Genomic DNA, 12,488 nt, shown 5'->3' with positions numbered 1-12,488 from the left:
AACAGCTCCAGCTATTCATCACAATTCTCTTGCCCACAGATTTTCTATGGCCTTTGCACTGGTGGTTACTATGGTGATTAGAAATAAAAATCATCATGACACCCTCCCTCTACAGTAGATCTGTAAATAGGATGAGCAACTGTATATCTCCTTAACCAATTAAATTAAAGAATCATTACCAAGCCATGCAGAATGAGAATCAGGAACTATAAGCTGAAATATTTAGTTCAATGTAAAATCATTTTAGATTTTTTTCAATCTCCAAGAATAATTAAAATCTGAAGGAACGAGACTCCACACATGTGGAAACTTATTACGCTATTAGAATTTCCCTCAGACTTGAATGGACAAGTCCTAACTTTTACTGAGATGTCCAGTGGATATCATGGAAGTACCTCAACTTCACACCTTTGCATGTGTTTCATTGTTGAGTCTTCAGTAAGGTACTGGTATGGCAGGGCAGCTTGGCTGCAACTTCCAGATTTCTGTGTTTCACTGTGCACATGCCTACATCAAACATTGTCCAATTTACTCATTTGTGCTGGTAACCAGTGTTGAGAACAGGAGCAGGATGCGGACATTCAGCTGCCATTCAACAAAATATTGGCTGATCTTCTATCTTAGCTACACCTCGTGCACTATCTCCAGATCCTCGTAGTATCCAAACATATTTTGATCTCTTACAAAATTATTTGACAATTAAGCATTCACAGCTCTCAGGGGTAGAGAACACTTAATGTTCACAACTCTTTAAATGAAGAAATTTCTCATAGAATAACAGAAAGTTTACAGCACAGAATGAGGCCACAGCCTATACTCTCTGCGCCAGCCAAAAAAACAAGTCCCCTTAGCCTGATCACATTTTCCAGCATTTCGTCTGAAGCCAGACCTCACCTCCATCCTAAGTGGTTACCCCTTTATTGTGCGATGGTGACCACTAGTTCTAGATTCGCCAGGCAAGATACTGAATTTGCATGAGTTTATTAATAATAATAATCTTCATTAGTGTCTTTATTAGTATAAAACCGTGATGGGACTGGACAGACTAGATGCGAGAAGAATGTTCTCAATGTTGGGGACGTTCTAAGAATAAGGGATAAGCCATTCAGGACTGATATGAGGAAGAACCTCCTCTCGCAGAGAATTGTGAACTTGTGGAATTCTCTCGCACAAAAAGCTATTGGGGCCTGTTCGTTGGGTACATTCAAGAGGGAGCTGGGCGTGGCCTTTGTGGCCAAAGGGATCAAGAGGTATGGAGAGAAAGCGGGAGTGGGATACTGAATTTGCATGATCAGCCAGGATCATATTGAATGGTGGTGCAGGCTTGAAGGGCCGAATGGCTTACTCCTGCATCTATTTTCTGTTTCCTCAATCCATTATGTAACCAAGGTTTCTCATTCCTGGAGTAATTCTTGAGAATCTTATCTGCACTCTCTGTAATGCCTTTACATCCTTCCTACAATGTGACATCCAGAATTGGAATGGAGTCAAACTATTGTTTTATCCAAGTTTAACATAATTTAATTGCTTCTGTGCTCCATGCCCCTATTAATAAAACTTCAGATATTGTATGCCTTATTAACCGCTCTGTTACCCTAGCATGTCACCTTCAATGATTCATGCACATATATTCTCACCAGTTTATCACTCGTGAAACTGAAAGGTTAAAACAGATAAGTGAAAACACTAAGTTGTATGCTTTAATATGAGACTAAAGGCTTTCATGTTAAAGAAATTGCTAAAGTGTTTCTATTTAACACTTGCCAGCAGCAGGATCCATTTATGTGCTATTAACACACTGCTTATAGCATGAGTGCACATAATAAGTTCACAAACACAGTTTAAATCTAGCTAATACCCTTTCTAAATGGTCAAGTTATAACTGAAAAGAAAGAAGGACTGGTGTTAGCCTTGATAACTGATTGCAATCTGATAGGAACCGAACACAAACAATAAACAATAATGACGATTACCTTTACAACATTTGCCTTGTGCCGTTCCAGAACCTGAATTGTTTGCGACGTGCGTGGATCAATGATCAATACAAGTGAATGACAACCATGGGCAATTAAGCCTTGCCAACCCCTGGAAGAAAAAAGGTGCAGTTAATATGTTCCACCAATTCAAGAACAAAATCTCCAAATCAAGCTGCCAATCAAAAGAAAACCAAAAAATGTAATACATCACTACCTAAATTCAATATAATGACTATGTAGATCTCAAAATGCTACAGTTGCTATTCTGGTTTCTCAATTACCGTTAGATTATAAATTACACCATATAAATTAGAGATGTGTACAAAGGTGATGATACTGAATGACGGAATGTATGTCTATTCCTGCTCTTATTTCTTATGTTCGATGTTGAATTACAGATGCCAGTCTCATCCAAAACAACATGCCCAATATAACCAGTACGGCCTTGTTAACTTCGAGTTACACAGTTCACTGGGAAAAAACATGTTTCAGAGTTTTTTTTTTTTGACCCTTCATTCTGTTGATGTCACACGCACAACTGGGAGCTGGCAGTGTAAGGGGGCATGATTAGATTGCACTCGAAGAGATATGGAACTGTCAAGTGTGGCTTGCAGTCAGCAGAATCTATTTTATATTCCAAATTGCCTGAGAAAAATAAACACGTGTCCATACAAGCGTGAGCCCACAAACAATATCGTTCAAATAGTTTCCCGAACATTAAAGAAGCCTCTACTTAATGTTATAAGGTGCCCAGTAAGTTCAAAGGAACCTTAAAGGAACGTTTTTAAACCCAACTTGACACCACACTGAAATTAGGCCCCACATGTTGTTGATTCCAATGAAGTAAGGTGGCTCCCATCAATCACGTTGCAACTAGATGCCTTCCCATCAGAATGGGACCTAACACCACTGCTTTTCCATCATTTCTGCACCACTGCAAGGAGAAACCCTAACTAGCACCACTAATCCAGAGTTCTAGCTTTTCAAAGAGCAGGTCGTGGCCCGCATGTGGGTCGCAGGCAGGTGTCAGAAGGGTCGTGGAGCTGAGGGTCGCGACGGTGTTCTCGAAGGACCTCAGCGATGTTGTTAAAGATTAAAGCTCTACAATTAGCAGAACACCCAGCCGAGCTGTTCTAAAACAGTTGCAAGACTGTCATCTATCCGAAACTGTGAATAACGATGTTCATATACCAGAAAGTACCCCTTTTTGCGAGTAGCGTGAGTGAGTTGTGGAGCCTTGTCACAAGAATCTGTTACTTGTATCAATTTGGGTTCTGCTTCCATTCACATCGCTAAGCAATATTGAAACTCTTTGGTTTCAGAAGGGTAGGATTAAGATTATTTTCTCGATACAGATGATTGACTGGGCACTTGGAGCAACAGGTTAATTTCCCTTTTAATGCACTTTTGGCTCCACCAGACAAAAAAAAATCATAATTTTAAATCTGCAGCCTCACCATAAATAAACATGTGAATCTGTCCGACACTGAACATCATAAAGTGAGACGTAGAGTGACAGATAGTTGAAATGGGACAGGCAGATTTTGAAGTGCTTCACGGTTGAGGTTGTAAACTGTATTATCAAAAGGGAACAGCCTAACGTCTCTCAATGTCTATATCACTACTTCTGAATATCTCAGTATCAATCTCCCTCCATGCCTCTGTAACTCTAATTCTACTCTGATATACTAAAGCGCTGAAGTAATTGAGACAGACATGATGCTAAAGGGAAGAAAAACAAAATTGGGAGACAGGGGCACACAGAGAAAATTGAAAGAGTCAGAACAGGGAAAAAAAGAGAGGTGAATAAGGAGAGGGTGAGTGACTGGGCCGGATGGAACAGAAAGAGAAACAAGGTAAACAAATAAATTCCTGATGATAAAGGGGAAAACGGGGAAAAGCGTCATACATTAGGAGAAACCCAGGAGAAGAGAGACTTGCAATGCATAAGAGAGACATTGATAAGGGAAAATATTGGCACAGGCATGGAAATGAGAACAATCGGACGTGGTGGGAGCTGCAGAGTAACTTATAGGGAGATGAACATTGATACAAAAAGAGCAAAATTTAAATGATTATTGATAGCCCAGACATGCTTTGGGGGGGGGGGGGGGGGGGGGGGGGGGGGAAGAGAGAGAGAGAGAGAGAGAGGGGGGGACGCGCTTCTGTCTTCCTGTCTAACCCAGCCTGAGGGAGGATGCAAAGCCCATGGAGTCAGATCCTGAGGTTCAAGCAGGTTCACCTGTCACATTAAAGATAAACAAACATGGCATGGGTCCTGAAGGTCAGCCAGTTGGCAAAAGTGGGTCGCAGAACATAAGTTTGAAAATCGCTGCTCTAGTACAATCAGCCACTTAAACTAACACTACTTTCACCCAGTTTTTGGAGTTCACAATATAAAATAGATGCTGCAGACTGCAAACCACTCTTAAGTCCATAAGACATAAATGCAGAATTAGGCCACTCGGCCCATCGAGTCTCCGCAGCCATTCAATCATAGCGATATTTTTCTCATTCCCATTCTCCTGCCTTCTCCACATAACCCATGATCCCCTTATTAATCAAGAACCTATCTAGCTCAGTCTTAAAGACACTCAGTGATTGGCCTCCACAGCCTTCTGCGGCAAAGAGTTCCACAGATTCACCACCCTCTGGCAGCTCCAGGCTTCTTAGAATGCAATGTAATTGTGAGATGTATCTTTGGCAACCAAAATCACTGTAAAGTTCTAAGCACGGTTTAGATTGATCTCGGGATTTCCCATCTTTACTCGTAAAATTGTCACTAAAAGGATGAGAACAGACCTCTCCTTTATGCAGATATCTAATTCTGATCAGACAACAGATAAATTAATTATCACCACAGTGGCACAAGACAACATTAGAATTTCTGTTTAGAGGACCCAGAAGTTCTTTGTTAAAAAGTAAATAATCTCTGACATTAACTACTGATACAAGAATATGTAATTGCTAGATTTATAATGCACTACAGGTTAAAGTCAGGTCAGCATTTCAATATAAAGCTGGCTAATATGTTTATAGTAGAAGAGATTACAAAAACAGACACAGAACAAAAAGAAAATTGCTGGCTTCAGTCCACAGGACCTGACATAAAAAGCTCTAGAACTGTTATAGGGATTTGTTAGATCAGACTGCCACTACTCAACATTTAAACAATAAGCTCCCTGCATTAAAAGCACTAAAACTGGGAATCTAATTACAACCTTTCGGAAGGGCTTTTAAAAAAAAGTTTCATGAATAAAATTTTTCCATTTTTACAACAAAATAATCAGTGACTCGACATTTAATGTCTGCAGGTATGAACAGGCTATGGAAAAACACATTTCATTTGCCACGCTGCGTCATTAGAGGAGATTTTGCTGTCAGTGAGACCAATGACCGGGATAAAAGGTGCAATAGCTTCAGGCAAGGGGAAGAAGCACGGGCTGAGTTCTCCACCTTCGGGATTCTCCGTTTTTTCGGCAACCCAGGGGTTTCCCGACGGAGTGGAGCTGCCCCACGATGGGAAACTCTATTGACCAGCCGGCAAAACTGAGAATCCCGACGGCATGCCACACCAGATATCTGGGGATACCCTGTTGAATCAGGTCACAGGTGCTTCTTTCAAAGCTCATGGCACTTTTAGCAGCTATTTGGCTGAAGGGTGCAGGGGCCAAACAAATGAATGACAGACACAGTTGGATACCCTGATGCAGCAAGATTTGGTCCAATAAACCGGACCAAGCAACTTGAAAATAATTCTTAATCACCAAATTTCACATTTCATTTACAATGAAAATTAAATTGCTGTATCATTTTCAATGTCAATTACCAGCCTCATTAAAGTTAAGATCAATAATCCCAACAGTAATAATCTGCCACATTAAACTCAAGGCATTAACTTAATGCTTTAAACTGGATATTTTTAATCAGAGAGAAATATATTCACCATGGATTGAGGACACAACGGACACTTTAAAGATCTGAAAAAATTGACAGCAATAGCAGTTTTCTCTAAATTCAACACACAAAATTATCTGTGCTCTCCCAATCACAGGTAGCAGTCAATTTACTAGGTGTTACAGTAAACTATAAATGTTAATATAGTCAATTCTGCACTGGGTCTATTATTTAACAGGTCTTATACTGAGGCATTGCCTCATAGCATTACCTTTCAAAATACCTGAGAAATTCAATTAGTTAACAACAAAAATATTCAAGTCATGAGATCTCTTTTGGGTATTTATGGTTCAGATTTTTCACATTATTGAGATATTGTTCCATGATAATCAAAATGGCCCCATTCCATTTATGCTGATTTGCAAGATGGGGAACCTCTTGATTCATATGACCTATAATCTGGCAAGATAAAGCAAACTTTTTTATAATTTGGATAATAAACAAAACGTTTTAAAAGTTAAGAAGCACCATCAGATTTGCCCTCACTGCTAAAACAAATCAATTCTCTCAAAATGTAATAAAAATCAACAGAAATCATAAAACTGTTGGCTCCAATATCAGCGTATGGTCATTTTTAGCACTAACAATCTTTTCAGAACCAGCTCAGCTCCAATTTAATTCCCTATAATGCAAAAGGCTGCTACTGAAAAGCAAACTATGTGCTCTAATATCTGTTGGAATTTAAGGCAAACTAGCAGCCCAATTAAACCAAAACCACACTTTGATCGTGTTGTAATGCATAAATTAGGATTGATTAGAGACTCCAATAATCGTATGCAACTGCAACTGTTATACATTTCTGATCAATTTAGTATTAATCCAACAGGAAATTATCACCACATCCCTTATTCAACATATTGACCATCCAATGGTGGCTCATTACGTCCTCCTCATATGAGCTCAGGTCCTATTGTGGTTAATTAATATAACATGCTCAGATAATTTTATCAACATCAATGCTGAGTTTTAAACCTCAAAGCAACTGAATACATAAAAATTTAATGGAATATTTACAGTTAGCCAAACATTGTCCACAAAGAATAGAAAAATTACAAATTTTTTCAACAGTGGCCTTTTAATGAGAAGCCATCTAGTATCAATTTTTGCACGTTAAAAATATTCTGTTTAAATTTCTAGCTTCAGTTTTCTCCAGAAGTCCAAACAAATGAAAAAAGACAGAAGGTAGTCATCCAATGCCAGCTTATCAAGCACATTGGATTTGTATCTGCAGTCTGTTACAATCCAACAACAGGGGATGGCAGAGGGTGTCCAAGGTTACAAAATCAAGGCCAGAAGAACTAAATGTGTGTGTGAATGTGTGTGTGTGTGAAGGAGCTGAATTAATATCAGTACCATTCATCCAGCAAACATCAGGTTCAAAACCTCCCTCCAACTTGTTATCTGGTGACACCGGCAATCATCAATTAACAAAGAAACACAGAATTTTCATTTCATTTTTAAAGGGTATTAATGGCAAAAAATTTTCTTTAGAGGAAAAATATCTTACCATCGGCATTCATTTTTAAAGATTGTGAGACATTCTTTTCCATATTGCAAGGAAGGAATGACCAATATGATAGAAAATGGTGAAATAACCATCTTATAAATTAGCCAGGCCGAATCCAATGTTCCCTCTCATTTCTTTTTTGCTATGCACGGCCTGTTCATTCCAAAGCGTGGAACTTTTAAATATATTATCTGCTGCAACCATCTTCAACAGGACAATTCGTGAGCTGCTCGTCTGATGCATGCATGTACGTACTTTAGTGGCAAGACTGGCAGAATACAAAACAGGCAGCCGATTCTGTGTTCCTCCAACACTGGTCTTTCTGTCCGCGGCCCCTGCCCCACCATTGTGATGAGGCGCTAAGCTCCAAAATTCTCTTCCTAAAACTAATGCCTCTGTTTTTCATTAAACTCCTTAAAACCACCCTCTCTGGTTAAGCTTTTAGTCATCCCTCCTAATATCTCCTTTGAAAGCCCAGCATCAATCGTTTCCCTCCCCATTCCTAGAAATGGGCATGAGTGGCCAGGCCATCATTTCTTGCCCATTCCTAGATACCTTCCAGAAGGTGTTACATGCCTAATACAGGTACACTATTCTAAACGCATTGATTCAGGGATGGTCACTTGGCTTAGTGATCAAAGGCTGAACGATATGCAGATCCAATAAGTTACAGGCTGTGATTAATTACATTTCTCCAATTGCGAAGGTTACAAAAGGACTAATAGATGCCCAGTTAAGAACTGCTATATCTGTTCCTAATCCATCTCACTAGCATAGTTGGGTAGTGCACTTGACACAATGGAGGGTGCCCTCAACATGAAGATAGGACATGTGCCCACAAGGACTGTATAAAGCAGTCACTCCCACCAATACAGTCACTGACATGCAGCTGTGACAGGCAAGACAGGCTCCAATAGGTTATTTCCTCATGTTGATTCTCTGGCCAGCTGCTGCAAGCTCAAAATGGTACCCATATCCTTCAGGACTTAGCCAAATCCTTCAGATGTAGTACGAATGAACTCCCACTCTTTAGTGATAGATATTGAAGTAATCCACCCAGAGTACTTCCTGTACCTTTGCAAAATGCTTTCTCCAAATGGTGTACAACATGGAGGAATATTGATACATGAGTTGAGTGTGTGTTTGGTGCTAATCAACAGGTTTCTCTGCCCATATTCAACCATAAGTAGTTTGACATGAGATGGTGTTGGAGCCAATGTTGAAAACTCCCACAGTCTCCCAACAACTTAGTGTTTAACTCTATAGCCCCACATCTAGTGGATCTGGGAAAGGATGGTGAAGGAACCTGGGAATTTAGGTATAATTCTGTGCATCAGATTGCTGTTGACTGGTCTATGAGGCAGCTCTCCCAATTTTGGCACAAGGCACCAGATACAAGGAGGAATACCTGGGCTAGGTGTACCTTCGTTACATCTAATTCTCTGCTTACTTTACAACTAAATTGTCTGTCTAATGTTATTCTTTGTAGCAATTTGAACTAACCGAGTGGCTTGCTAGACTATTCCAGAATGCAGTTAGAGTCAACCACATTAGCTTAGGAATGGAATCACATTCAGGCCAGGCAAGGATGGCTGATTTCCTTCCCTTGAGGACATTAGTCAATCAGTTGGATTTTTGCAACAATCCAATATCTTAATAGTCATTACAACTGATACCAGCTTTACTTATTCAATTTGAAATTGAGTATACCTCTTTGAAATGCCATGGCATCTTTCTCTACATTAGAAATTATTCTGCAATGCGAGCTGTCAATGTTTCACAGCTAATGAAATACTGTTGACGTGTAGCCACTGTTGTGCAGGGCGGCATGGTAACGCAGTGGTTAGCACTGTCACTTCACAGCACCAGGGTCCCAGATTTGATTCCCGATTTGGGTCAATGTCTGTGTGGAGTCTGCACGTTCTCCCCGCGTCTGCGTGGATTTCCTCCGGTTTCCTCACACAAGTTCGGAAAGACTTGCTTGTTAAGTGAATTGGACATTCTGAATTCTCCCTCTGTGTACCCGAACAGGCACTGGAGTGTGGCGACTAGGGGCTTTTCACAGTAACTTCACTACAGTGTTAATGTAAGCATACTTGTGACAATAAAGATTATTATTATTAACAGAGGGAAACATGACAGCCAATTTCATAAACAAGGTCCCATAAACAGCAGCGAGAGAAATAATTAGGAGAGCGTGATGAGGAGTAATGAGGTTGACGTTGTGGACATGAACTTTCAAAAAGCATTTGAAAATGTACTACATAATCAAGTTTTAAGCAAAATGAAAGCAGTGATTATAATGATAATATTGTCTAATAGGACAGAAATCAGAGAGTTGTTGCAAACAATTGTTTTCAGACTGGAGAGAGCATATTATGGTTTACTGATCTTTTTGATATGTATTTATCTGAATTTGGATTTTTGGCCCACTCTCCTGACTGCACTCGGTCACGGAATTTTTATAGTGTAGAAGGAGGTCATTCGGCCAATCAAATCTGCACTACTCGCTGAAAGAGCATTCGAACTAATCCCACTCCCCTGCTTTCTCCCTGTAACTTGTACATTCTTTCTCGAATCTGCTTCTATCACCCTCTCAGGAAGTTTTCTCCAGACGCCAACCACCCTCTGAGTGAAAAATGTTTCCTCATATCACTTTTACTCCTTTTGCCCATTATTTTGAATCTGTGCCCTCTAGATGTACTCCTTCCTGAGTGGGAACAGGTTCTCGCTATTTACTCTGTATATACCCCTCAGGATCTTAAATACCTCCAGCAAGTCTCCTCTCAGCCTTCTTCTCCCCGTGGAAATCTGACCCAACTTCTCCAATCTATCCTCATAGCTACAGTTGTTTTATTTTTGTGAATCTCCTCTGCACTCTCTCCTACGCGTTCACCATCTTCAAGTATGGTGCCCGGAGCTGGATGCAGTACTCCAGATTAGGCCCAGCTAGTATCCTCTCCAAGTTCAACATGACCTCCTTACTCTTGTACTCAATGTCCCTAATAATACCTAGGATGTCATATGCTTTATTAACTCCCCTCTCAACATGCCCTGCCACTTTCAATGACATATACACCAAGGTCCTTCTGTTCTTGCACTTCCTTAAGAGTATCTCCCGTTACTTTATATTGCCTCTCCACATTCTTGTATAATACATATTATGTAACATTAATATATATCATAAATATTCACCAAAATCCTGTATTTTTCTCTTCAATTGTTTATTCCATTCCTTTCAGAGTTATTATGGAATCTGTTTTCAACACCCTTTCAGGCAATGCATTTGATATCACAACATTTATGACACACTAGAAAAAAAATTATCTTGTCGTCTCTGGTCCTTTTGCCAATCACCTTAAATCGGGGGCTGCTCTTCACCAATCCACATGCCGCTGGAAAGTTTATCCTTTTGTATCGTTTTGAACACCGCTATTTAATTTCCTGTTAACCTTCTGTTTTAAGGAGAACAACCACAGCCTCTCCGCAGAAATGGCCAAAAGGTGTAATGAAGTGTCAGCCATGGCTGAGTGGGAAGCATTCTCACCCGAGTCAGAAGGTTCCAGGTTCAAATCAGGGTTTGGGCACAAAAATCGAGGCTGACACTCAATACAGCAGTTTGTGCTTCAATTTTGGAGGTGCTACCTTGGTATGTTAAACCAAGCTCCCTCAAGCTCCCTTGTTAAACCAAGCTTGCTCAGGTGACATTACATCTGTAGTGTTCAATTCTGGTCACAACACTACCAGAAGGATGTGGAGGCTTTAGAGAGGGTGCAGAAGAGATTTACCAGGATGTTGCCTGGTATGGAGGGCATTAGCTATGAGGAGCTGTTGAATAAACTCGGTTTGTTCTCACTGGAACGAAGGAGGTTGAGGGACGACCTGATAGAGGTCTACAAAATTATGATGGACACAGATAGAATGGATAGTCAGAGCCTTTTTCCCAGGGTAGCAGGGTCAATTACTAGGGGGCATAGGTTTAAGGTGCGAGGGGCAAGGTTTATAGGAAATGTACAAGATAAGTTTTTTTTTTACAGAGTAGTAGGGGCCTGGAACCCACTGCCGGAGGAGGTGGTGGAAGCAGGGATGACAGTGATGTTTAAGGGGCATCTTGACAAATACATGAATAGGATGGGAATAGAGGGATACGGGCCCCGGAAGTGTAGAAGATTTTAGTTTAGACAGGCAGCATGGTTGGCGCAGGCTTGGAGGGCCAAAGGGCCTGTTCCTGTGCTGTACTTTTCTCTGTTATGATGGGCCAAGTGTTCATCTAGGTACTTTTTAAAGGATGTGAGGCAACCCACCTCGCACACCTTCCTAGACAGTGCATTCCAATCTGTCACCACCCTTTGAGTAAAAAAGTTGTTCCTCAAATCAGCTGCTCCCTATCGATTTGACATTTGCTCGGCAACGGTAGCCACGGCCAACACTGGCAGGATGGCATCAAGCCGGACATTGTTGCAAGTGACAGTCCCAGCTGCCTGGCTGGCCCGGTGACTCGGGAACCTGCTCAGCCTGGCGTCCTGAGCCGGCTCGATGCAAGGCCCCAGCTAGGCGCAGCCTCCCTTGGCTCCCCACCTCGCACTCACCAGTCCGCTGCCCCTCTGTTCTGGCCGTTCAAGGTTCCTGTCAGAGTCCTGGCCGACAGTTTGATGTTCACCGTGAACTGCATCGTCTCTCCCCTCCCGCAGAGCAACAGGTCTCTCTCGTTCCTCGCAGGGGGGGGACCCTGACTTCCAGAAGGCCGATGTAAACAGGAAGTGAGGCGGGCGGAACGCGGCACGTCTCGGTGCTCCTCCCCCTCACGCCGGCCCCTCCTGCGAGCCCGCACACACGTTCCGGGCTGGAAATACCCCGGGCCGGCGGCACCGGCCAGCGGGGAGAGTGGGGCCTATCCGGCTGGGCTCCGCTCACCATGGCGGGGGGCGCCGGGCGCCGGGCGCCGAACATTTCAGCGGGAAACTTGGGAGCTATGAGGAAAAGTTTTGAATTCAAAGAGTTGTCGAAAGCTGCCGTTGTAAAATGTGCAGGGCTCCCCCTCACGACGA

General features: G+C 41.7%; 1 protein-coding gene across 1 annotated transcript in view; it reads right to left on the bottom strand.

Moving 5' to 3' along the window:
• wdr11 (WD repeat domain 11) overlaps positions 1-12,229 on the bottom strand; it is a 151,691-nt gene extending 139,462 nt beyond the window's left edge. The window contains exons 1-2 of the mRNA XM_038773684.1: positions 12,030-12,229; positions 1,974-2,085 (exon numbers count right to left, since the gene is read on the bottom strand). Coding sequence (XP_038629612.1) covers positions 1,974-2,085; positions 12,030-12,112 — 195 coding nt within the window. The 5' untranslated portion in view covers positions 12,113-12,229. The remainder of the gene's footprint in view (positions 1-1,973; positions 2,086-12,029) is intronic.
• Between the last annotated feature and the right edge of the window lie 259 nt (positions 12,230-12,488).

Source organism: Scyliorhinus canicula, chromosome 16 (assembly GCF_902713615.1).
Source record: "Scyliorhinus canicula chromosome 16, sScyCan1.1, whole genome shotgun sequence".
NCBI lineage: Eukaryota > Metazoa > Chordata > Chondrichthyes > Carcharhiniformes > Scyliorhinidae > Scyliorhinus > Scyliorhinus canicula.
The sequence above is the reverse complement of the archived record's forward strand: the minus strand, read 5'-3'. Positions and strand labels throughout refer to the sequence as shown.